The sequence below is a fragment of the Plectropomus leopardus genome, chromosome 11 (genome assembly GCF_026936395.1).
Source record: "Plectropomus leopardus strain MGB_pleo_1.0 chromosome 11, ASM2693639v1, whole genome shotgun sequence".
Taxonomy (NCBI): domain Eukaryota; kingdom Metazoa; phylum Chordata; class Actinopteri; order Perciformes; family Serranidae; genus Plectropomus; species Plectropomus leopardus.
Genome location: NC_142186.1, coordinates 18,081,721 through 18,108,228, shown reverse-complemented (window position 1 = coordinate 18,108,228; position 26,508 = coordinate 18,081,721). Strand labels below are relative to the sequence as shown.

Here is a 26,508-nt window from a genome sequence, read left to right as displayed (position 1 = left end):
TCAAACAGCGAAGATAATCTACAAAGCTGTTTTGAATACCCTGGTGTTAAGCTAAAGGGTGCCCTCTTGGGATGTAAACCTAAACTGCAGTGTTACACTTCAAGTCTTTGGCATTTCTGATTTTTACTCCCTCTCTTTGGTGATGTTGCCTCTCTATGTGCCAAATTTCTCTGCCAGCTGCTGCGTGATACTCCTCTGTAAGCATTATAAGGTGATTATTTGGTCTTTAGCGTGTGTTAAGTTGATGGACGCTTCAATTGGACTTAATCTGTTTTTCTCCCACAGAGAACTAATTAGTATGGAAGCCTATTTCTGCAAGTAAAAAAAAAAAAGACAATAACTTGCCTTGTGATGAGAAAAATCATCCTGTAATTCATGACAACTTTTCTGAAAATGATAAGTTGGTATTGCCAAATTAAAACAAAATGTTCTTAAAATAATAGCGTTTGGATACTCAGTTATTGTTTTGACTAATTTTCTCATTATTTTGAGATACTAAATCATTTTTTAGGATTTGTCTTGTTATTTTGAAATACTGAACTTATTTAAGCAAGTTTTTCTTTTTTTACTATTTTGAGATGCTATTTTCAACTTTTGTTCAATTTTGTTTTGAGGAAGTTTACAATTTTTTGAGATACTTATGAGACGATAACTCTTTTTTTAGAAAATGTATCAGTTTAAGATACCAAGTCATTATTTTGAGAGAGTTTACTTTGGGATACGGACTCATTTGGAGAAAGTTTCTCTTATTTGGAGAAAGTTTGTTTTAATTATTTTCAGTCACTAACTTTTTTTTTTAAAGGAATGTATCATTATGTTGAGATAGTAACTCATTATTTTAGAAAGTTTTTATTTAATTTTTAAAGTTATTAACTCATTATTTTAAGAAAGCTTCTCATAATGATGACTCACAGGATCTTTATTTTTTAATCACAAGGCAAGTTTTCATCTTGTTGATGTTATTATTTTTTAATGGGAGAAATGGGATTCCCTATGATAGATTAGTCCTCTGTCAGTTCACCTATACTACCAAGCTAACAGCAACTGTTTATTCAGTAATGCAATTTGGACAATCAGACATCAATCAGGGTGGTTTGCTGTTGGTGCAGCAACAAGCTTAAGTCTGTCGTATTGAATTCTAAAACACATGGGGTACGTTTTGTTCGAAAGATTCATTAGTGTGGTTTAGGTTGTATTTTAATTGTCATTATTTTTGACGTATGTTAAATAGTGTTCTACATGTTTTTTCATCTTCCAAAAACTTCAATTCATAGTTTGAAGGGGAGCTCTTTCTGTGTCCTGGGTTCCTTGCTCCGCCGTTCATGGACTACAGTGGTTACCATAGTTATACTGACGAACATCTGCCGTCTGAGAACCCCACTCTGTATGGTCTTCATCCAAATGCTGAGCTCGAGTGCCTCGCTGTCACCTCAGACAACCTCCTCAAGATTCTGCTGGAGCTGCAGGCGCAGGACTCCTCCAGGGGAGAGGGGACGGCTCAGAGCTCAGAGGAGAAGGTGTGGAGGCAGAGAGAATCATCAGCTGAGAATAGAAAAACCTACCTGCATAAATAATCTAATGTATGTATATTACATTTGTCAGGTTAAGTCTGTCATTGACGATATCCTTGACATGCTTCCTGAGGAGTACAACATGGCAGAGATAATGACAAAGACAACAGAGCGAAGCCCCTACATTTTAGTCTGCTTCCAGGAGTGTGAACGCATGAATCTTCTGCTGGCAGAAATAAGAAAGTCCCTTAATGAGCTGGAGCTTGGCCTGAAGGTGCAGTCTACTGTGACATATACTACATGAAAAAAACACTCTTTTTGATCAACAGTTGAGATCTTGTCGCATTAATGAGGATTCCTTTGTCCACAGGGAGAACTCACCATCTCCTCCAGTATGGAGAGTCTGCAGTCAGCATTGTTCAATGACTCTGTTCCAGACTCCTGGGCCAGACTGGCTTATCCCTCCACTAAAACCCTGGCACAATGGTAATTTCTCTTTTCTAATAATACCAGGGTTCCCATGGTCATGGAAAACCTGGAAAAGTCATGGAATTTCACAATCACATTTTCCAGGACTGGAAAAGTTGTAGAACTAGTAAAAATCTTTGGAAGTTTTTGAAAGACCATTGAAATTTGGTGTGTTATAATTAAATTACAATAATTTAACATAACGTTGAATTTATTTTCTATAGCAGACGCCATAAAGTAGCTTTAATATGAGTCAACGTGTGGCACTTTGTTTTTGTTAATTTTTGCCCCCAGTTCTATCTCTCCCTTCATATATGCATACTAAGCATGTTAAATAACTCCTGGCTTTAGGGGAGGGGCATACAACTTTAAATGGCTGTATTTATTTCACTGCTGATATGATTTTTTTTCTTCATCGTCTTCTTTTTTCTTTTTTTTAATTTTTTTTTTTCTTTCTTTGAATTTTTGGGTGATTTTTATGGCAAATAAAAAATGCCCTTAAATAAAAAGAAAACAGGGTTGGCAAACTGTAAAAACACAGTTTATTGCTGCATTTTCAAATTTCTTCTGGTCCTTTAACACATTATAGGGGAAGCTGAAATCATCTTTGAGTAGAATTTAAATCTTATATGTTTAAAAACTGTTGGGCAAGTTGGGCAGGGAAAAAATATTTGGCATGGGGAAAAATATTTAGTGTCCTTGAAAAATAATAGAAAAGTTTTGAAATTTTGTCCATGAAAATGTGTGGAAACCCTGTAATACTGTATTTTTTGCTCAACATAGCCTTTAATATAATGTTTTGGGTTTTTTTTGTTGCTCCATGACACACTGCAGTGTTTTTTTTTTTGTAGTTAAAACTCTGTCTATATTAAAAATGAAGCCAATATTTGGATGACCCTTGCAGACACATTATGAAGGCTTTAAGCAATGAAATACTATGTTGTTAATTAATCTTTTTTTTTTTTTAATATAGGTTTAATAATGTTATGTGTAGCTGTCACGAGCTGGACAGCTGGACTCAAGACTTAGTTCTTCCTGCAGTTGTTTGGCTCTCAGGACTCTTCAACCCACAGTCTTTCCTCACTGGTAAGATCACAGTCTCAAAATTGGCAAGGCAGATGATTTAGGATACATCTGCACCAGACAGAGGCACCAGGAATATTAACATTGACACATTTTTTTCAGCTGTGCTGCAGAGCATTGCTCGCAAGAATCAGTGGTCGTTGGACAAGATGACTCTGACTGTGGATATAACAAAGAAGACGAAAGACGACTTTGGACATCCACCGCGGGAGGGGGCTTATATTCACGGACTCTTCATGGAAGGTCAGAATTCAGATTAAACATCCCTCCAATGTATCTTGCTATACTTAATTTGAAGTGACATTGATTGTTTGACAGTATTTTTAAACATATATCTTAGTAAAATATGGAGATCTGCAAGTAGTGCCAATGAAATCCACCCTGTGTCGCTTAGGAGCACGTTGGGACATTCATTCAGGACTCATCTCCGAGGCGGTTTTGAGGGATCTGACTCCAGCCATGCCGGTGTTGTATGTTAGAGCCGTTCCTGCAGAAGAGCAGGAGCTGAAGAATACATACGAGTGCCCAGTATACCGCACCAAGCAGCGCGGGCCCACGTATGTGTGGACCCTCCGCCTCCGAACCAAACAGCCTCCTGCCAAATGGATCGTAGCTGGAGTGGCACTGCTGCTGTCTGTGTGAGTCATCAGGGGAGCAGCAGTTAAGTATTTTATAATATCTACTATCAGTATTCTGAAATCATTATTAAAAGAGTATTTTTTAGAGTAGGCATATTCTCCCATCAAGACAGTATTGAATAATGTATTGCATTCATCTTGCCTTTTATCATCTTTTTAATAACTACTAATATAATATAAGCAATTATACAAATTTTTAATCTTGCATTAAAGCAGCTAAAAAGAGTTTTAACTGGTTTTGAAACAGTCTCAATTTAATGATGCTTCTAAGTGACCTCGGTAAGCAAACAAGACCATCAGCCAGACGTTTAGTGATTTCTTTCTAGTTAGCTATGCCTTAGCTCAGGTCTGACTCCCAGCAAAATCAGATGAAACAATTTAAGGCACACGGACCAAGGTAAAGTTTTGCAGTGAGTAGGATTTTAGCCAGTTAAATGGAAGCAGGAAAAGATTTCTCTTAAGAGAAATGGATTTTTTTATTTGTATATTTTTTGGCTTTGTCTGATACTGGGATGTGATCTGCAAAGCAATTAAGAAAAGAATTGAATGAAGAACAAAAAACAAAGCTAAAAGATGCAGTAATAGTGCACAGGCAAAAACACGAGTCTCGGTTGGTCCTTCAACAGATGGAGAGAATTGCAGGATTTGAAAGGATTCAAAACCATCCCTTTATTGCCCCCTTCCTCTCAGACAGGTATGTAATATGCCTATTTCATTAATGAAATACAACACGAGAAGTGGTTTTACAAATGTGAAGTTACATTGGTGGCTGAAACAGAGGAAGGCTTATAACAGAACATTTTGTGCTGGCCTTGCTACTGAGCTATATCTTGTTGGATTATAGTTATAAAGACAGATGATTACCCAGGCATATTGAAAACCTTTCTTGACAAAATTAGTTTTAGTGAGCAGCTGAATCGGTTAGTTAAAGGCTTACATGTAACCTAGGAGTATGAACAGTACTTAAACAAGTTTTTTTTTTTTTTTTTACAAACATCATATTAGATGTAAATCTTACATAACCATGTATAGATACATGACTTCATCACTATGTATCTGCAAAAAAAAAAGAAAAATAGTATTAAAAATAAGCTACGTTTTTTTCCACTTGCTTCCAAAACAAATGCATGTGCTAGCCAGATCATGATCCTCACGTCACCCAGTTTCTGCAAACCACACTTGCATTCCATTTGTAGGTTTCAATCAGTACATATGTCAACGTTTCTACAATGCCATATTTCAGATTACATGTAAATGAGCATAACAAACAACAAATCTGGTTGATTTTCAGCAACACATTCGCAGCGTTTCCATTGGACCTTCTGCCGCCTTTGAACGGGTATTTTTAGCCAGAACATGATCTTTTCCTAACCATAACCAAGTGGCTTTTTGTGCCTAAATATGACCATGTCAACCACAGCATGGTTGAAGTGTACAGCATTATTAAGTCTTAATATAATACCAAACAATAACAGGCCATGTTAAATGTCCATGTTTTAGACAAACTTATCCAAACTAATATACCATATAATATACCAATAACAAACTAATACCAACATTTGTTCTGTTGAAGGGGTTGGTTTATAACATGTGGCGGGAAATGTGTTCTTCAATTTGGATAACACGATTTTTTTTGTGCAAAAGGGCATAATGAAAGTTCCTTGTAGTTGCTCTAACAGTGTTATATCATATTTGGCTCATACGTGACAATACTGGCATTTTAGAGTATGAATGCGTGTGTGTTTTAGATTTGAAGATAATGGAAATAAAGAGGTGGAGATGCATATTTATCCAGTGCTGAACCTGTTGTGTCTGTGTCTGACACTGTTGAACTTTTCCCCTGAGATGGTTCAGTCTGGCCGTGATTTGTTGGGAGCTTATGTCTCCATTTGAGACCATGTAATTCTGGATAGGGAGCATATTTTATTGGAAGGTCAAGATTAAAAAAGCTCTCCGGCTGCCCTCTACTAACTGAATGATACACAATGCCGTCTGGAGGGTTCCCGGACAGAATTCCCAGGAGATGATGTGCATGGTTGCTATTGACTTTTAAATGAGGTGCATTTGACATTGACCTTTTGTACGGCAGAGGCAGAATACTAACAGACGAGTGTAATTCATTCAGCCGGGGCCTGTTGGTGAAACCTATTCAAAGACACTGATAGCTTTCTATGAGAAAGCAACACATTAGATTACCCATCCTTTATCTGTCCGTGCTCTCTGTTAGCATCCTATTAACTTAATAAGAACCAAATAAAACCTTTAGCTTTGAATGAGTCTGAAGAAACAGTCTTCTTATCTAAAACGTTATCTCTTTGAAACTAATTTAATTGAGATTAATTGAAAAAGGAGAAGATGTTTAGATTAAAGTTTGACTGTGATTATGCATGCATACTTAAGACGTGCATAATTCATATGCTATTAAGACCCCTGTATGTCAGAGGTTTAGTAAAATATTTTGGGATTTCCAGAGTCAAGGTTGAGGTCATACAGCACAGAACGACATTGAGATATTTTTTTTTAAATCAAAGAAAAAGTGCCCAGAGAGAATTTTGTGCAATCATGAAAAGGAGACTGAACAGATAAAATCATGTGTTTAACCTTTATTTAACATAATCCAAGGCAAGCCTTTTTTGCTCAGTTTTGTAGTGTTCATTATTCTTGACATTTGTAAACATACTGTGTCAGAGCTGCAACTTCATGATATTAGCGGAAATTTGTAAAGGAAGAGACTGGGCGTGTGCCATATTTATCTGCTAAGATAAACAAGTGACATACTATGTACAAATTACAGCCATTCACTTTTTTCAACACTCTTATCTTCTCAAATGAGATTTTCTCCAACGCTAATAACTGCTGTGTTGCTCTTAATTTCTCCCTGCAGCCGAAGTGGCTGCAGACAGTCATGTGGAGGATGGAGGATTGATGTGGTGCATTGTATTGCATGGGGTAAATGAGGAACCAGTCTTCCTGTAGTTTCTCTTCATCTGCCCTCCCTTCCTCTCATTAGCACACCACTGCAGCTAGCCAGTCATTTGGTGACAGGGAAATGATACAGTGCTTGGCAGTGTTTGGGAGGAAATGGCAGGGTACAGGACCCGGCGCAGCAGGGGTCGTGCCACAGATAGTCATGCTAAAGGCCAAGCAGGACACCTGGTTAAAGTCAGCAAGGGCATCTGGGTCACACCTCCGCCTCACAGCACCCGAAAAAGACACTCTGTACTAATGGTTTTGTTATATTCAAAAAATTTAACAAGGACCCCACATTTTTAGGATTTCTAAATCCCTGATTATGTGAAGATGCAGGTGCTCATGAAGTCAAATATTGTTTCCAGCTTCATATTCTAACATACAGGAAGATGTAAAGCCTAGCCTTTAAATAAATGAAAAATAGTATTAAATTAGTGTACAATTGCAAAATAGTGTGTTCCTACTTAAAGACATTTTAAGATTGTCAGGGCCAGATTAACCCACTGTGGGGCCCTTTAGCAACAATGACCACCCACCCCATTTTCCCCACTCTGTTGTATTACTATACTTACTAATACTAATTAAATAACTTATACTTAAAGTACTAAGTGTTAGTTATTTGTTAATGATAACTTGATTAAGCACAAGATTATTTAGTAAAACATACCATGTAATATATGCAAAAGAAAATAAAGGCATTTAAATTATATTTCAGTGGTGTAGACACTATTAACAAACACAGTTAAATAAATCCATTGCCATAGAGTGAGCTGGAATCGTTGGGCCCCTTGAGGGTCTGGATAGCAACATTTGCCTGCTTTGCCCAGTTGTTAATCCAGCCTTGTAGATTTCTTAAGAAGTAAAATACATGACAAAAATGAATATGCTCAGTGCCAAACTTGAAACACATATTAATGGAGACTGGCTCCAGGCTTTTATGTATGTGCTCTTTCTGCTATTAAGTGCCTGTATTTGAGCATATCATGATTTTATTCATCTGTAACACTTTACTGCATTCAATGACTGCTTCCTTTTAATCTGTTATTACCAAATCAGTTGTTTATGGTGTCCTAGATGCACTTTTTTATCATGACCAGTCTGTTTGATTCAAGAACTATGTTAAAACTCTTGTCTTACTAGTCTGTGATACTATAGTTTTAATATTTCCTGAAACCTGGGTTAACAACAGAATCACTGGTTTAAGAGTTACAAAGGACCATTGCCTGTTTAAATTAATTTTCAATGCCATTGCCTGATACATGTTACTCTTTGTCTTGAATAATAAGTAAACTCATGATGACAAAAAAATCTTTTATTGCATGCACAGTTGACACTGGTGGTCAATCCATGGTTTGCCATATCATGCAGACCAGCCAATAACAGTGCGTACAAAAACAAAAAAGAAATCTGAAACTGAACAAAAAGAGGTAACATCTATAGAACAAATAAATAATTCTAAAATAAATAAATATCGCTATCCAGAATGTCAACATATAATACATATATAGTATAAATAGAATCAACTGTATGTTGTTAATAATACAAATGAAATTAAAAATCCAAATATACAAATAAAACATCAAGAATATGATGTGATTTTCCATCAACAACATTTCACTACTTAACATGGTCGAGCCTCAGGGCAAAAGTGACAGTTTTCAGTTGACCAGTCTAGAGATTAAATACTGTAAAGTCATCTACAGCCATACACTATACAACTGTGTACAGTGGTGTTAATACACACTGTACATCAGCAAATGGCTTCAACTTGTCTCTCTCTGCTTTGTCTCAAAGGTGCTGTAGTACTTGTTTTTGCTATTGCTCTTTACCTGTAGGGACAGTTTACCCCAAAACACAAACTTATTTTTCCTCTACAGTATCTATCCTTACATTTACTGAGGGTAACGGAAAGAAGCCGTGGCTCTGTGACATTTGATTTAAGCCCTGAAAACCTGCAGGGACATCACTTTTTTGTGCTGCTTTCAGGTGCCTTGCACGATTATTTAAACCTTTGAGCCCTGATCAAACTGGTGCGATTTCTTTCAAAAAGATGAGGGAAAGGCACTGGTAAGACATGACCCGCAAATTACAAGAAAGTAGCAGATTTAGAAAATTATTCTTAAACAGATAAGGTAAATGTCTGGGAATAAAAGAAATATATTTCTAATTATCATAATAACATATTCCAAATTATGTTACAGGATTCTATCATTTTTAAGTACTCTGTCCAGGTTATTTCCTTTTCTTTTTCTCTACTTTCTTTCAGTGTGTTTGTTTGTGTGTTTTTAACTAATTTTCAGCTAATTTTCTTGTACTTTTTTGCAAATTTCTAGCCAAATTTTGAGTTATTTCTTATTTTGTTGCTAACTGCCTGCCTCCCATGTTTTTGAAAGAATTCAAGCCCATTTGCTCAGGTTAGAGTTAAGGAGGCAGTCCTCAGTGAGACCGCTCAGAAAAAAAGGTTACCTTGGATTATCGTTAGTCATCATGTGTCTGCTTTTGGAAAGATGTCGTTGCTGAGTTTTTCAGATGCTACTTTATGGTAGTCCGAGTACCAAATAGCTGAAGCCAATACCTCCAAACCTCAAGAAGTCAAACACAACCTGGATTGCAAAATGCACTGAATTGTGTCTAACCTGAACTTTAAAGACCAATACAGATGTATCAGTACAGGTCCGCTGCTTCATTTAACTGATTGTCCACAGCTCAGCAAGATGGAGATCCTTATGTTTTTAAAAGATGAGCAGTTAGCATTTTAATGGGTGTATGGGTATTTGGCACTAACATATGTGATTATAAGTCACACACAGAACACAAAACTTTCCCCACACATCAAAGACATAACAGTACATTTTGTACTCTGATCTATTTTTCTGCTCTAATACCATCTGAACTGCCTCATCTAATACACTTTATGGTTAAACAATAAAAAAACAGTATGGTACGAGATTCTGCAATGTAAAAATAGATAAAGAAAATAATATATGATAAATATTTAACAATCATTTGCAGTATTTCTGTCATCTTGATTTAGCTTGTTGTGCATACACTGTACTGATTTATTACTGACTGCATGTCCCACATCTGGCAGAGAGAAATGTGGATCATGTATGAGGAAAAAACAATTGTGTGTACAATATAGGACTGACATACTCTTTGGTAAACTCTGTTGAAACAACCCACTGCTGCCAGATCTTTAAACGCTGAGAATACAGAATTATGTATCATGGGTTAATCTGCACCTCCGTCACTCTGTGTGATGTGATTTATGTGTTTAAAAGCGCTGAAAAAGCTCATTAGAGGAACTTTTTGTCAACAATATGTTGTCAAAGTCTTGTTGATAGATGGGAGGCACTTCACCTGCAAGCTCTTAGTGCAAGCTGCTGATTCTCCACAAGGGGGAGCTGTTGTGTCATTAGAGCAGCCCTACACCTCAGACTGTATAGTCTACACCAGGTATACTCAGTTTACTTTGCTTGGGGGGCACTTTTGCAAAATGACAGGAGGCCAGGAGCATCCCCATACATGGAGTTTACGATGTTTATTGTATTTAAGTTTGTTTTTAGAATCTTATGACGATTCTAGGACTTTGGGACATTTCTAGGATTTAAGTATGTTTTCAGGATTTTAGATCATTTCTAGGATTTTAGGATGTTCCTGGGATTTTAGAACATTTCTTGGATTTTAGCACATTTCTAGGTTTTTAGGATGTTTCTAGGATTATGGATGTTTCCCAGCTTTTAGGACCTTTCTAGGATTTTAATGACATTAGGGGCTTAGCTAGGACCTCTGTCGGGGTTGCGGGGGGATCCTCCACTGGCACTTTTTTTTTATTAGCAAGCTCTTAGACCTCATGTATCTATACTAAAAGTGCCAAAACAATTCCCAGTTTGAATAATTTCATTTTTAATGGGAATTAGAAAATGCTTGAGGGGCCACCATGCACCCTATTTGGGGCCAGATTGGGCCATGGGCCATAAGTTGAGTATCGATGATCTATGCTCTACACCTGCCAACCTCTGCAATCTGTGAGAAAGTACAGTAACAACAGGTTTGCACCCGCAGGTCTTTGCATACATACTGTATTTACTCTTGCCACCTGGTAGCACAAGTTGAAACTGCTGAGCACTGCAGATCGGCCTGCTCTCAGGTGATTTGGATCAGTGTGGATCTACAAACATTTATGCATTTAACCTTAGACGTGTATTTTTCTGCGTATTATGTCTCTGGGTAGAGTTTCCTGATTGAGGACCAGGATCACGCAGCGTCCTCTGATTGCTCACTGAGTCCTGAGAGATAGATAAGACAGTGATAGATTGTTCCTTGGCGATCCGACAGTCTGTCTGACACAGCGGGGAAATGCAGTAAGAGCTGCTCTCTTATGCACGAGGCTCCAGCCTGTGTGACAGCTCGAACAGAGTCTGCTGATTGTCGATGATATGCAGGTAATCAATGTAGGCTCGCACTTCTGAGCTGCTCTTCTGTGTGATGCCATTTCCTGGAGGGAAAGAAAATGTTACCTCCAAGCTATGACAGCAGCTTCAAGGACAAATCCTACTGTTGTTGTCTGACAAATGATTTGAAAGAGTCCACTTTATGAGGTAAAACCACTGCTTTAGTGATACAAGTCAAACAACCTGGACTAGTCTGCTATGAAGCCATAGATTGCTGTGCAAGCGACTAGACTGAGTGTCTTTGGGCCTTTAAATGCCCTTCATATACCAATTAAATGGATTTTTTTTTTGCCTGTAGTGTGTCATTATCAAGCCTAATCTCTTACATTAATTTATAAAGGCCTATAATAATAATAATAATAATAATAATAAACAATACTTGCATATAGTTTCTGTTTAAGTGAAAGGTATATATAGTGTAGTTTATATTTTTTTTATGTAATCTAACTTTTTTTGTAATATGTTATTCGTTTTAAGCACTGACTCACTTTTTGCATTTTCTCTTGCTTCTGACTCTTGAGTGGCTGTTATATGTGAATGTCCTCGGTGTGGTATTAATCAAGGCTTATCTCTTATCTTGAACTAGGCAGTGTTAGGAAGGCCAGCCTCTTAAATATATTAATATAGTTTAATTTTGAGGCAGATCTAGGCTGCTGCAGTGCCATCTTGATTCTCCTTATCCTTGTTTTGTGCTGATATGCGGGCATATGTAAGGTTTAACGTCAAATTATTGTCAATTACGTGACAATGTGTCTCAGGGGATGTTGTGGAGTAGTGCAAAAGTAATGTAACCAATAGTGTAACAAATAACTTTCTACAGGGAATAATTGAGTAAATGCATTAAATTACTTTACTGGAGTAATGATCCAAACACAGCACATGCTGTTATTGATGGCCTGGTAAAAATATCATATTGATAAAGGCCATTAAAACAAACTTTTCTGTCTACTACAATTAACCCAGCCAAAGTAATTTTTATACAAAAAAGTGAAGTGTTTTGACATTATGGCAAGGAGTATTAATCTGATTTAAAGTTTTTGGAGGCAGTTTATTTCAAATTTGACAGTTTTGATTATTTGCCTGTAAAGACTGATACTACATCAATGATAAAGTGTAGAATTACAAAGTAAACTTCAAATATAGGTTTATCTGACACCGTAACATTAGGAATGAGTGAATACTGACCCATGTGATCCTTCTGACATTGCCGTATAAGACGTACTGTGTCTGCTATCATGTGCTGGAAATAAAGATGGACAAAGGCGCCATTATACCTTACAAATTCAGCACTACAGTATGTTTGCTGTGCAGAAGCAAATAGAGTTCATGAACTCACCAGTTTTTCAAAATTCACCAGGTTATCATGAAATGTCTTGTTGCCTTCATGAATGAACGTAATATCTAAAACAGAAAAACATTTTGTGAGTTTACACGAACAGGTATTTGGGGTAAAATGTTTGTTTCTACATGTCAAATCTGCATGATAGAAATATCTTGCAGAGTATGAATAAGTGTGGGTGAGGTATTGAAGTGACAGAATAATGAGAGCACCTTTCAGTAGCAGAGGAGGGAAAAGGATCTTTGGTGCCTTCATCTTCTTGAAGGAGTCCCTGTAGGCCTTGTGGTTCAGTGAGGGATCCTGTGATGACATTTTCAGAACGAATGAGTGTAAACCTCTGGGGATGAGTGTGTGTGTGTGCCTGTGCATGTGTGCTTTGTTAGCTGCATTATGGCAGCATAAGGGACTAATGATCATCTAAAACACCTGATGTTTTGCACCGATGTTTCGAAATGAGAAACATCTGTTTGTTTCACCTCTTACACACTAAAGCAGAGGCTTGTATTCCAGTGGATTAATAATGTAGTAGTTTTTTCCACATCAAAACAGATATATGCAGTGAATTGAATACACTGATTTCCATGAATTATACTTACTGTAACTGCCTCCAGCTCTGAAAACAACTTTTTGAATTTCCCAGGAATTTTCTGCAGAGACAAAAACATGATTTTTACTTTTCAGATACTACGTACTTCCACATAAAAGGTGGCACAGATAGAAGAAGAAGATGAAAAGCCCATCCTTACCTCCCATGTCTGACTGAGGCGGCTCACAGCTGCAGTGTTCAGACCCATTATAATGGCAAAGAAACAGTTGAGGTTCCTCTGTGCTTTACAGCTACAAAAGATCAATGGAATGACAATTCAGTTAGTTCAAGGGATGCACTCAACAGCACAAAGGCAGATGCAGTTTATTGATCTGCCACTGGAGGGGGCAGCATCCCAGTGCAAATCTAAACATACCTCCCTTGTCATTTTGGGGCTAAACTGCTATGGTGTCAGCAAACAGTGTGAGAAGCCAGCGTGTGTATGATGACAATCATTAAATTGCTAATCAAAATGCAGGAGGATATAAGTAAAGCTACTAACTGAGCAGCAATTTTGATGAACTTCTTGATGAGTTGGACCCTTTTGCAGAGCGTTGGGCACAGCAGCACCTCAGTCGTCACCCACAGCTGGACTTCATTGCAGCGCTGCAGCAACAGCTCTAACGCCACAGTGTGGCTGCTGCTACTGTGGCGGCTGAAGGTGAAATAGACGAGTTCTTGCTGTAAAAGAACAAGATACACTCATGAGTTTAGAGGAGCAGGCATGATAATGGCACATAATGTCTGATGTTTGTTAAAGTTAAGACTCTTTTTAGAGGTCCAGTGTGTATATCGTAACGTATTACTTGGCACATGGGAGAAGTTTCAGCTGGTATTAATCTGCAGTCCTCAACACTAGATGCCACTAAATCTGACACACTGCTCCTTGAAAGGCAAATAATTCTGCATAAGCATTTAGGATGTTGGGAAAACCTCGTGTATTGAGTCAAAGATGGTCCAGTCAAAGTTGGTGAGAGCAACAGCCACGTCCCAAGTGTTTAAACTGAGCATGCGAGCGGTCCTCTGCTGCATCTCTGAGTTGTCTGTGAACGGGTTCTGAAGAGGGAGAACAAAAAACAATGTCAGACACTGTACACATGACCACAACAGGGCCAGTTTTTCACTAGACATCATACCACCTGAGAGACTGACATGTTCAAAGACAGTTTTTGCAAATGTTCTTTCACAGTTGCTGATTTTGATAAATTGGGCTAATAACAGCCCTTTGAAGATTCATATTGTTAACCCCAAATATATTACATTTTATCTTATTTACGGCTTGATTCATATTTACTGCATGATTGTGAATGTACAAACTGAGAAGACACTATTTTGACAGTACCTATGTTATATGTCGAGTATGTTTAAAGTCCAGGCGATACAGTGTTTTAAGAGTTTCCAGCTCCAGTTTTGCTATTTATTTCAAGTAAAACAGTAGGTAGGATGTAATCATGGGAGGAATTTGATTTGATCATTGAAAAGAGGGCATGACAACAGTGAGAGCCCAACGTGTAACATGACGGGATAGTAATATCCATCATGGTGAGAGAGACGAGTTCATTGTATGCTTCATGTAACATTAGTTTCTGAAGCAGTCCACTGTGAAATGCTCTGCCTTCCTCAAAATAAATAAATTCTAGCCAGCGGCCTGTGAACACGGTATTTTGAGGGAACAGACTCACTGACATAGTATGCTGTTGTTTGCAAGCTAACTCAATCTTAGCTCTGTGCTGCTAAAAGTTGCAGAGTGATTGATGGGTGGATGTGGTGATGTTATTGCTTGAAACTGGTTGGTACAAGCTTACGGAAGCATACGTCATATTTTGTTTTACAGGAAGAAAACAATTGTTTTTTGTTATGAGAATATAAATACAAATTTGTATGTATTCACTTTTTGGCATGTATTGGGAAATAGGTGCACAATATGGCCAGGGATGTGGGCTAAAAGGGTTAAAAAGGCATTTTTCATTGCATCTCGACTTTAAAGGAACCCTTCACTCCCCAAATGACCTTTTTTTTGTTCCAATAAATTTGTGAAGAAATGTTATTTTCCCTCATATGCCTCTAATGAGCAAAGAATCCAAACATGGAAGATTCACTCCATTTCCCTGAACATGAGAGCTGCTGGTCTACTACTGCCTACTTTGTTATTGTTTGACTTAGGTGTCAGCGTTAGTTTGGATTCAATAAAGTAACACAATAACACAAACTATTGATCGTGGCAGTGGTGGACCAGTAGCAAGGTAAAATTACTGTTTTTGTCAAAGGAGTCGGCTTTAAAGAGTGTATAAATAGGTTTCACTTGTAGTTCAGTTTGCCATCAGAAAGGGTGTCTGTTTACTCCATGAGTTACGTGAGAGTTTGTAAATAGATGATTCTACATTTACTGTGCAGGCCTGCGAAATTATCAAAGTTTTCTTCACTTATTCAACATACCATAAGGGAAATAGTTGATATACAGATGTTCATTTTGGCGGTAAAATATTCCTTTAAGTCAAAATGACACAGTGCAGTGATATTCTTACCAGGACTTCACCCAGGTCCTTCCTGCACACATGCAGCCTCCCTACCGGCCGTAGAGAATCAGAGAAAACTCTGTCCTGAGGCTGCAGGAGGAGCCTCCCTGCAGGTGGAGAAAACATATCACAAACAGCAGAATACCATTAAAAATCTGTCAGGCAGCGTGTAAGCAGTTATCAGCAGCAAGAGATAAGACTCGCTGTGCCAGGCCCCACTCTGAGATGGCCAGTCACTTCAGTCACTGATAACAGATACTGACTTTATATTACTGGACTGTAAATGCTTCTCCCTTTCACGTGTTATCACTGAGCAGATATTTAGGTCAGCTTTGATTACAATCTCAATATCACGGCTCAATATATAACTCAATATAGTAAAAAGGTCCTCAAAGTATGATATTGTAAGAAATTAAAACAGTACATGGTGACCCACAGAACAATTTAACATTGAAAAGACGTTTAATACATGTTTATTATACATTTATTTGTATTTAGATGTTTAGATTTTGGTTATTCAAGGTTGAAAAGTGAAATCCTAGCAGACGTCTAGTCTTAGCCTGGATGAAAGAGTTAACAGAATCTGTGTATATGACAAACATTCATAATGTAAACATGGGAGTATGCAGTAATTTTGTTAATTTTATTTTTAATGTATTTTTAATATATATAATGATTACTTTCTTACTTTACTAAAAATCAAGCTATATGTAGCCGATAAGTCCTGGTCTATAAGAGGGCTAAAGCTTGGAGGCAATGACGCCTATTGCCCAGTGGGGAGTTTTTCATAGGAAATATTTTCTTTCACTTAGGTGGTAATATGGAGGCCTACTGTAGCAGTTTAGTTACAACAGTTTTGTTTTTGTTTTTTTACCTCCATTGTAAGTGACAGCCACTAGCACCAGTTCCCCCTGTGGGACATCCATCCTTTCTGCCACTGCCTGCAGCAGCTCCTGGGTCACCACCCCACCATGGGCCCTCATACTTAGGAACGAGTCCATGGTGATATAGACATGACACAGCACTGTAACAGAGAAAAATATTGCTTTAGTAAGGTGTAATGTGGAATAACCATCACGTATATAAAATGCAGCTCTGCTCCTGGCAGAACCAGTTAAGGAGCCCCAGGGCAAATTGTGTCCCCACTGATCACACAGCCTCACCCAAATCCCTCTGTGCAAAGTGTTATGTATGCTGTCACATGATAGCTTCATTATATGACAAGAGAAAGACCAGCAGCCAGATGCTTAAGTAGCCTATTAAATATAAAATATAAAATTTCTGAACTAAAACTAGACTGTGACCTGATTTAGGCGCAAGAGTAACTAGTAATGCCAGAATCACCTGAAAGATCTTGTAATTTATTAGTGCACATTCTTTCGGACAATTTACAAATATTTCATTGACCTTGGGGATTTTAAGGCCCTTGGGTGTCTTGGTTGAGTTGCCCATTTTTCAGTGAGAGCTGGTGTAAAATCTTTTAGCAGGTTTCTTTCCAGATGTAGACTATGGCAGGTTATTTAGCCATTTAGCACACCTTCATCCAGAAAGAAACCAATTAATTAACTTACCTACTGCCTTCTCTGAAACAGAAGGAAAGAAAAGATATAACAGGACTGCCCCTTATTGATAAGGTGACCTTCAACAAAGTGGTGTAACCACTCAATGATCAACTGCAGAGGACTGTCGTGTGGCATTACTGGGATGGACCAAGCACACTCAATAGATTGGTCTTGATGAATGTAAAGGGTCAGTGGGGACAGTTTCTTTGATCCAAAGTAGTTCAAATAATAACTATTCATAGTAAGGACACTAAAGCCCTTTTTTTTTAATAATGAATACTTTCACACAGAATGTGGATATTACATGACCAAAAAAAAAAAAACAACATAATTGTTTTCTCACAGCAATATTATTTTTGTGAGCTTTTGCACCGCAAATAAAGGCATCAACCAATCAAGTTATGCCAAACTGACATGACATCACAACCTCACGACAATGACGGATGTATAGGCGGTAACTCGATGCCATGGCTCCACTTTGCAACCGCTACTGCGCATAAAGTCACCAGTCCAACATGGCAGCGGCCACATTCAGGATAACTTCCTTTTTGTACAGTGGGAGCAAGTGAAGATGTGTCATTTGGTCTTTTTATATATGTACAGTTGTATGCATGGTTTGATACGGATGAGTATTTCGCATTTTTTTGTCACACTGCTTACGTGTAAAAGCTTTAAGACTGATATCTAAAAACCTTAGCACATGAAATCTGGACTTTCTGCATGATTAAATAGCATGAGAGGTGAACTTTTTCATTTTTTTAAATTTCTAACTTCTGGAATACTTGCCCTTTAAAGGAAGCTAAACTTATCCCAGTAAGACAAAATTAGTCATGACTCGGGAATTCTCATTTCCAAACCTTCTCATTCCTGTCTTGGAAAGATTCCTATTGTTCTACTGTTCAGACTAAATGTCTTCCCTTGACAGCTTTGGAAATTACATATGATGGGAGGAATGTGTGAAAAGCGTCATGTTTTACGACCTACCTTCCTTGGTCTCCCTTTGCATGGCCCTGGACTGGAGCCCATTCTCCTTCAGGCTCAATTGGTGGAAAAGTGCTTTGCTCTAAAAGAAGGGAAATGCGTGGAGTTTTGACACACATTGATATTGCCTGGGAACACTGCGGGCACTTCGCGAGAAGCATAGAAGAATGTCTTTAGCAGGAAATGTGAGGACAATAACTCCAACACCCAGTCAATACTATAAAACTTGACAAGTTGTTCTTACTTTTAAATATTCAGGAAATCCATTGCCTTGAAAAAGGAAATTAAATAAAACTATTGTCCTTAAGTTATCTTTACTGTATATCTTATTGTTAAGTTTACTTAAAATTTATCTATATTTGTAAGTTGTTGCTTAATAATGACAAGTGAAATTAACGTTTTCTTTCTAAGTGTTAGCAACTTTAGTAAACCGAGTTAGTCTGAGGTTTTTTTTAATGAGGAAATTAGGACTTCTGCCAGTTCTTTATTATAAACATGTTTAAGAAAATACATGACTGACTAGTTTGCAACCAGCAGAATACAGTTATATAGCATAGTAAACTTAGTTTACTGAAGTTGCTAAAAATTGGATATAGTGTAAGTAAATCTGAATAAATATACATATATATATAAATAAAATATAAATATATCCAAGTTCCTATCTGTCGATCTATCTGTACACATAAGGCAGTCGGTTTCCTAAATTTTCTGAACCGTGTCAAAGTAGACAGCCAGCTTTATATGATAAAATTCTTTTTGCCTTCGCAAAGATATCACACAATATGTTTTTGCTCACCTTTCTTTGAGGCGAATATTCATCCACCGTACTGAAAAAAAGAAGAAAAAAATAAATCAGGATATAACTGAATTCTGTCCAAAGAAAAAAAAAACAAAATTTTGTGATTTTCCTCAGGGCTGCAGCTCAAGTGCAAAAACAACTTCACCAGTCTATAATCAAGGTAAAGTGAATGTACATATATACCCTTCTGCAGAGTCCAGTCCATTATTTGAGATAAGTGTCAAGGCAAGATTAAAGTGCTTTGCAGATTGTCGGCCTTCCAATGTGATCCCTTCATTTAATCACCCTATTCTCATCAGTTAGCTCAGCTAGCATGATGGATCGCCCTGTGTCCATTATCATCCTTCAGCTTTTACTGGGCTCTGCATCACAATAGGCATGTTGGCACAAAGCCTGCCCTGAGGGATCCCCCCTCTCTCTCGCTGGCCAGCAGCAGTCCTGCACTAATGAAAAACCTGATTCCCACTGTGTTGTCAAAACACAGCTTGTGAGCTTATTCACTGTCTTACTCCTTGAAAAAACAGACTCATGAGCGCAGTGAATTATAATGCCACATGACTAGAGAGTGCAAGAGAACAAGAGGTGTTTCATTTCTGAGATTTTTGAATCATATGACTTTCTTTTTGCACAAAGGCCAGATGGAAGTTCATAGGACCAGAGGACTAAATGAGTTCACCTTCTATAGAAGAAAATTACACCTTTTAGCTTTTCACTCGGCAGCAGATTGCCACAAAGCAGTCAACCCTGTTTTCCCCCAGGGAGAGCCTGATTGTGGAAAAAGCTCATAAATAGTAGAGTATGTCAGCTAGTAACACCCTGACAAAGTCCACTGCTTTAAAGGATTGGGTGTTGTGGATTTAAAAACATGAATAAAGCAGATAATGGCAGCAGAGTCAGGTTGAATTATCTGCACTGGTTTCTAATGGGCGGCAGGTTGGTGCATCCCCAGGGAGAAGCTCTGATTGGAGGCTGTGGTTGAGGGAGGGGAATGGGGATCTGGGTGTGGCAGTGTGTATTGTGACTGTGGGGATGTTTATGCCGTAGTGTCAAATAATAATATGATACTTATTTTATTATTTTCTTTTTTTTTAACCAAGAAATAGTTCAGCAACAGATCCACTTTAACAACTGCAAAAAAAGACTAAATATTTAAGATTCAGTCAGATGTCTATTAACCCTTAACACTTGGATCAATATTAGGTGTCTTGTGCTGCATTTAAACCTCTGAAATTAGTAACAGGTGAAAAGGAAATGATCTGACAGCTAGCATTATTAGGTATTATTCAAAATGAGGGGAAAATGTCAAAAAATGTTTAAAATTATGTTGTAGAATAGAAAAAAACAGAAAAAATAGGCTATATTCTTTAGTACTTTCTTGAGGTTACATACTTTTTTTTTCTTTGTTTTTTTTTTTTTTTTTTACTTTTTTACTACAGGTTCAAGTAACTTTTTTCTAATTTTTTGCTTTTTTTTGTCGAAGGCTTGTTGCCCTCCCATGTGTTTGGAAGAAATCAAACCAATTTGTTCAAGAAGTGTTCAAGAAATCTGACTAAAACTTATATATATGTTTAATGTATGGTATGTCCATTATGCACACATAGCCTACAGTACTTTATGTACAAGAGTTATTTGTCTAAACATAAATAGTCTGCATGCATAAATGAGCATGCATGTGTGTGTATGCATGACTAATATTCACCAGTCAGAACTGTGCAGCTGGTAAAAATAATGATTTACTGGAAAAGGCTTCAGCCAACAATTGGTCATTGCTATTATCTCTTTTTGACATTTAATCATTATTTTGTGGCATTTGAGCACAATTCTATTTTCAGTTTATGATTATTTATTTTAAAGATTTACTGATTTAAAAAAAGACGAAACACTAGAAAGCACTGGATCCAAAGGGACATCTTGCAATGACAGAAATTCTGCCAAATGGTATTTACTAAATTGCCCATGTGTACAAACGTTTGGGATGCATCCATTCAACATTTTCTCTACCCAGTTCTTCAACTCACTGTATCTGCTGATACTAAGCATCAAGCCAATACCAGGGGTTTGTTTTCCCAAAGTGAAAATCTGTAGACATTGCCAGGTGGAACTTATTGGATAGAATAATTTTATAGAAGGTGAAATGAGGCCAGAAATTTCCGTGGCACTAAAAACTCAGCTTGCAGCCCATAATGACTGAATAAATGTGTCTGGTAGCTTTACAGCTGATACACTTGAAGAGGTCAGTGTCGCCGCAGATACGAGTCTGTGGCTCTGGATTAGTGCTCTCCTACTGTATGTACTTTCAACTTCAATGGACCAACTTACGTAAATACTAGTTCAAAGACATAAAGATGTGCACTGTTCTGTTTATATGATATATGGATGTAGAATTATACTAAAGGCTGCACAAAACAAGTGGACTAAGCCACCGTGACCATTGGTTTGTGGGCTACTGATTTGAATCCACTGGCATTTTGGCCTACATCATGTTGGTATTTTGGAACAGACTTGTTGCTACACCTGGGCAACGGGGTGCTATAGCCATTTAACAAATCTGCTTAGCTCCAGTTGAGCCCACTCAAGCATTTCAGTATTTAAAAAAAAGAAGAAAAGAAAAATAGAACTATGTAAAAGATCCCTGGCTCTATGCTCTTTCTGCGTGTTTAGCCTATGACGTGCAAGCATGTGTGTGTGTGCATGGTTAACAGGTTTAGGCTGAAGGCAATGCATTTCTTATTGTGGCTGCACTTTCGATATTTTTAATTTAATTTTGTAGACACTGACGTTGTAATAGCCATTGCATGTGAAGCATTATTACCAGGTCAGAATATTTTGCCTAGTGCATAAATGCATTTTTGTTGTTGTTGCATTTTGGGCGCATTGTGTTGCTATGCGAATGAATGAGTGCTGTCCAGTGCTGAAGTCTTTGACTTTTACACCTGAAAAAGGATTTTGTCTTTATTTTGTGGTTACTTTTGTTAGGCCTATAGCTACTTTGTTGAATATACGTCGGCCAATTTTAGTAAGAAACTACATTTATGCCGAACATGCTGTGTGCCATATCTGCTTCTTTTGAAAAACATCCTTATGAATTAACTAAGGGGTCACAAAATCAACTATTTTCTTAGCCCCCACCCCACATATTGGTCGAGCTCCTCTGTTGCACTGGGAAAGAAAAAATCCTGGCGACAGTAATGTTTTAGAGCCAGGAGTGACTGTATTCGAATACAGGGTGGAGCTGTGGGTGTTCATTTCTCCACTTCTATCCTGATTGACAGGTTGCCGTGGTAACAACTTTTCAATCACAAGGTAGCCGTGCCCTAAAGCAGTCTATTTTACTCTAAATAGGACCATCATTTACAAAAGGAACATCATGCTAAATATAAGAAGACTTAAAACTATTGATTAACACCATAAACTCATTTGGAAAATATTTACTGAGGTAATAGATCAAGTGACAAGTAAGGTCATTTTCTTTTATATAATCTGACTTCTTTTTGCAGCCAGTGGAGTCGCCCCCCTGCCGGCCATTGGAAATAATGCAAGTTTAAGGCATGTCCATGTTGGCTTCAATTTTCAGACCCGGAGGCTGTGCCTCTTCTTTTATTCAGTTTATGGATTATAGTCATGACTTTGAAATTGTGTCTAGTAGTGCAGCGTTCTTTCTTCTTATGGCAAGAGACAAACATTTCTGACAGCTTTTCATTAATCATCTAAATTCCTGTATTTCCTCAATTTTGGATAAAGGACTCCATGACCTTCATATTTCTGTGCATAACAACCCAGAGCACTGCAATTACTCCTCAGTCTCTGAATGAATTCATTGATGAGAGGCTGAATAAAGGCACCAAGCAGAGAAACAGCTCTTTCTTTGCACTCAGAGACCAGTGAGTGTCTCTTCTTCTTTTAAGACCTCCAAAATTATACTCATGCTTGCTGCTGTACACACCCAGATCAGCTGTTCTATTTTATAGATGATATACCCAGTGGTGGAAGAAGTATTTAGATCCTTTATTTAAGTAAATGGTAATTCAGTAAAAGTAAGTGTAATCAGGAAAATATACCCTAAGTATAAAATTAAATGTACCAATGCATATTTAAAAAAAAAGAAAAAAAAAACCCCCACACACCCAAAAAACTCAAAATTATTTTTAAAAAAGGGAAGAAGAAAAAGCACACCCCAAAATTTTTAAATTCCCAAAAGGAAGAAGAAAAACACAAACAAAAAATAAACCAAATCATTCAAAAAACAATTTTTTTTAAAGAAGAAAAAAAGCAAACACCCCAAACACTCAACATACTGAAAAAATATCAAGATTATTAAAAAGAAATAGAAAAGAACTTAAATGTTTATCAAAATGTGTAGTGATAATTGCCTAATCATTGCAGCTGTACTGAATCTCTATAATCTCTTGTGTAATTTGTTTAACAAAAAAACATCATATTTTGTATGCCCTTCTTATGATTTTTATGCAAAAAATCTTAATTTGTAAAGTAACTAAAGCTGTCAGATAAAGGTAGTGAAGTAAAAAGTACAATATTCCCACTGAAATGTAGTTGAATAGGAGTATAGAGTAGCATGAAAAGAAAACACTCACGTAAAGTACAAGTAAATTCATATTTAAATACAGTACTTGAGTACATGTACTCAGTTACATTCCACCACCGGGTGTACCTATATATGTATTAAATCACACTGTGTCCAAACACATATATTGGCACACTAAGATATCATATGTTTACTCACTGTCTGCGATGCAGCATGTACAGTTTCTGCAGCTCCCTCACATCCTTCTCCAGGGCTGGGTGCTCAAAGAGCTCATCCAACACGTAACGACACAAAGTCTGGAAGGAAATGTCAGTTTTTATTCCTCCCAAAATTAGGTTTACCTCACACCTAGTGTCCACCCTTCCCCTTGTACTTTCATTTCCTACCTTCATGAAGAGTTTGACATGCTCGTCCTCCCTAAGGAAGTCTCTGCAGAGGGCCATCCACTCTGTCACCAGGTGCAGGACTTTTCGTTTCCTCTCCAGAGCCTCCTTCCTGTCCTCTTTCCCTCTGTGTCGCTTGGTGCAATAGGTGGGATTCAGTCAAGGCGTCAGCACAGATGGAGAGCAAGATTTATTTGCTGACATCAAATGCAGCATAAACTGAAGCATGAATAAAGCCAGTGTGTGTGTTTGTGTGTGTGTGAAATGTTGATTTAAGGACAGGCGGCAAGAGATACTGTTGGATGAGCACAGTTGAGTGAAGTGAAGCAGCTCTGACTCAATAAAGCAGTTGTGTTTTTGTAGAAAACATCTACGTCTGTCTGTAGCATCCACAAAAGAGGTTTATTATGTGTGAACCTTTGTAATAATGTCCCTGTGAAAACCACTGTGTTTCAGGATATTGTCCCAACAGAGCTTGACATAAATCACTGGTTGACATGAACACTGGGTAGGTCAGCAGAAAGTCATCCAGAAGTGTATCTGCAAAGAGAAACACATAATTAAAATGGACAAAAACATGGTACATTTGCTAGTAACATAACTATAAATTTAGTATTTCAACTGCTTCTAGTTCCATGTATGTATAAAATATGAAAGATATCTGACTGAGGAGAGAAACTTAAAATCTGTGTGGAGCATCATCATAGATCCTCACAGACTCATTAGGTTTATACTATATATATATATATATATATATATATATATATATATATATATATATATATATATATATATATATATATGATGCTGGAGGGCAGGTACACCTGTGACCTTGACTACTGTATGATTAATATGTGCTAAGCACATACAGTAGGCCTGTATTTTTCTTTGAGATGGCAGCTCCAAGACTAGACATCAGTCTTTTTCTATTCCATCTTACTAATACCAGAAGGGGAGCTGATTTTTTGCTGTCATATATCAGTTAAAAAGCACTAAGAGGAGGCATTTCAGAGACAAGCATACTGAGAGAGACCTTTCAATAGCACATTATTCTTCATGGTCAGTCTCAGATAATCACTTGCGCTAACCCCACTTCCTCTGTTCCATTTGGCTCCTCCAACAAGTTCAAACAAGCCTTTACCGACTTTATCTTCAGTCTCACACATTGCATGCAAAGATAAGCCAATAATGTGTCAGTTGACTCACTGACCTTTGATGAAGTCTGTGTTTTCATTGCGATTATCTTGCAAACTGAAAAAAAGCAATCTGATATTGCTCAGCCATCATCTTAATGTGTTTACAGGCCAGCGCTGTATCCTTGTGTGATTTCTTCCCAAGGTTACACCTGGGTAAGTGTTTTTGTAAAATGGATTAAATCAGAGCTGGTCAAATAGATCACCTGCTGACATTGACAGGTTCCATTAACACGAAATGCACTTACCAACACCAGGACCCTTAAAGGTATACTATGCAAAACATTTTAAAAACAGAACAAAACAAAAAAAATGTATCAACTCATACAAAAGTAATCCCTCTCAATCATCACTGAAGTGTGTGGCAGTGTATTAATCTGCAGAGACTTAGTTCTCTGCCTATATTTTCTGATTTTCTTATTATGTTTGCTGTTTTTGGGATGTTCCTGGGTACAGCACGCAGGTAAAGTTTGGAGTTTACAAAGAGGTAATGACAGGTGCCAGACTGTGAGCAGCAGGCATCCAACTCCAAACACTACAACAAATATACAAATATCATATAATACAAATATCATAAGAGAATACAGCAAGCAAAGACAATTTGCAGTTGGCTTTCACTTTCTCTAGGATACTCTTTACAAACAGTAACCAACAACTCCTGCATAGTATACCTGTAAAGTATTGCTGGCAGTGATGAAGGTCTGTACATAACACATTATTTATTTATTTATTTTAATCGCATTAATCACAGGCCGATACAGATGATACTGGTATCATATCAAACTAGAGGACCTAAAGAATCCAGTGGTACTAATCATGTCAGTCTAAATAACACTCCAAAGTTAGACAAAATTTTGGCATTGGGAAAGCAGCATGGCCATTTCACACGGCTCCCTTGTCTTCTGATCTGCAGACATCTGAATAAAAATGGGTTCTGTGGGCACCCATGAGTCTCCCCTTTACAGACATGCCCACTTTATGAGAGTCCTGTGCAGTTTTTTTTTTTTGCTGTCATTTGATACCTAATCAAGACAGTCTGGTAAGAAATGCTTTACCCTGTCAATATGAACTTCACAACTGTGAATGCACAATTGGATTTTAAAAAAAAATGCAATTAATCTCTTATATTTTTTATGATAAGTCAACAATTTTTCAGTTTTTCGTTCATTCAACTAAAATGTATAAATGTGTTTATGTTTAATGAACATAAAGGTTGTGACAAATTTATTTTGTATCTGGTGTACGCATAATGTTCATGTTACTGTATTCTGCTAAACTGAAAGTTTTGAGTACAAGCTGTTTCCAATACTTTTTTAATATGAATGAGCAATTTGGGGCTTACAGTGTATTGAGTACCGATGCCCAGCCCTAATCAGTACACTTAATATTTCACCATGATAAATGACAATACTGCCCTTTTAAATTCAAAGTCACTTTCTTGCAGAATTGCTTATTAAAATGGAAGTAATAATTATTCTCCAG

The 26,508-nt window shown here is 37.4% G+C and overlaps 2 protein-coding genes across 2 annotated transcripts in view; one reads left to right on the top strand and one right to left on the bottom strand.

Moving 5' to 3' along the window:
* Window positions 1–7,843, top strand: part of si:dkey-233k19.3 (dynein axonemal heavy chain 11) — a 55,149-nt gene extending 47,306 nt beyond the window's left edge. The window contains exons 77-82 of the mRNA XM_042489723.2: window positions 1,275–1,517; window positions 1,603–1,785; window positions 1,882–1,997; window positions 2,953–3,065; window positions 3,165–3,305; window positions 3,457–7,843. Coding sequence (XP_042345657.2) covers window positions 1,275–1,517; window positions 1,603–1,785; window positions 1,882–1,997; window positions 2,953–3,065; window positions 3,165–3,305; window positions 3,457–3,704 — 1,044 coding nt within the window. The 3' untranslated portion in view covers window positions 3,705–7,843. The remainder of the gene's footprint in view (window positions 1–1,274; window positions 1,518–1,602; window positions 1,786–1,881; window positions 1,998–2,952; window positions 3,066–3,164; window positions 3,306–3,456) is intronic.
* A 124-nt stretch (window positions 7,844–7,967) lies between these two features.
* rapgef5b (Rap guanine nucleotide exchange factor (GEF) 5b) overlaps window positions 7,968–26,508 on the bottom strand; it is a 28,812-nt gene continuing 10,271 nt past the window's right edge. Inside the window, exons 4-18 of the mRNA XM_042489892.2 lie at window positions 24,295–24,373; window positions 23,837–23,981; window positions 23,649–23,746; window positions 18,905–18,935; window positions 18,112–18,190; window positions 16,440–16,589; window positions 15,575–15,672; window positions 13,983–14,105; window positions 13,552–13,730; window positions 13,210–13,300; window positions 13,060–13,110; window positions 12,676–12,763; window positions 12,461–12,525; window positions 12,310–12,364; window positions 7,968–11,168 (exon numbers count right to left, since the gene is read on the bottom strand). Coding sequence (XP_042345826.2) covers window positions 11,050–11,168; window positions 12,310–12,364; window positions 12,461–12,525; window positions 12,676–12,763; window positions 13,060–13,110; window positions 13,210–13,300; window positions 13,552–13,730; window positions 13,983–14,105; window positions 15,575–15,672; window positions 16,440–16,589; window positions 18,112–18,190; window positions 18,905–18,935; window positions 23,649–23,746; window positions 23,837–23,981; window positions 24,295–24,373 — 1,451 coding nt within the window. The 3' untranslated portion in view covers window positions 7,968–11,049. The remainder of the gene's footprint in view (window positions 11,169–12,309; window positions 12,365–12,460; window positions 12,526–12,675; window positions 12,764–13,059; window positions 13,111–13,209; window positions 13,301–13,551; window positions 13,731–13,982; window positions 14,106–15,574; window positions 15,673–16,439; window positions 16,590–18,111; window positions 18,191–18,904; window positions 18,936–23,648; window positions 23,747–23,836; window positions 23,982–24,294; window positions 24,374–26,508) is intronic.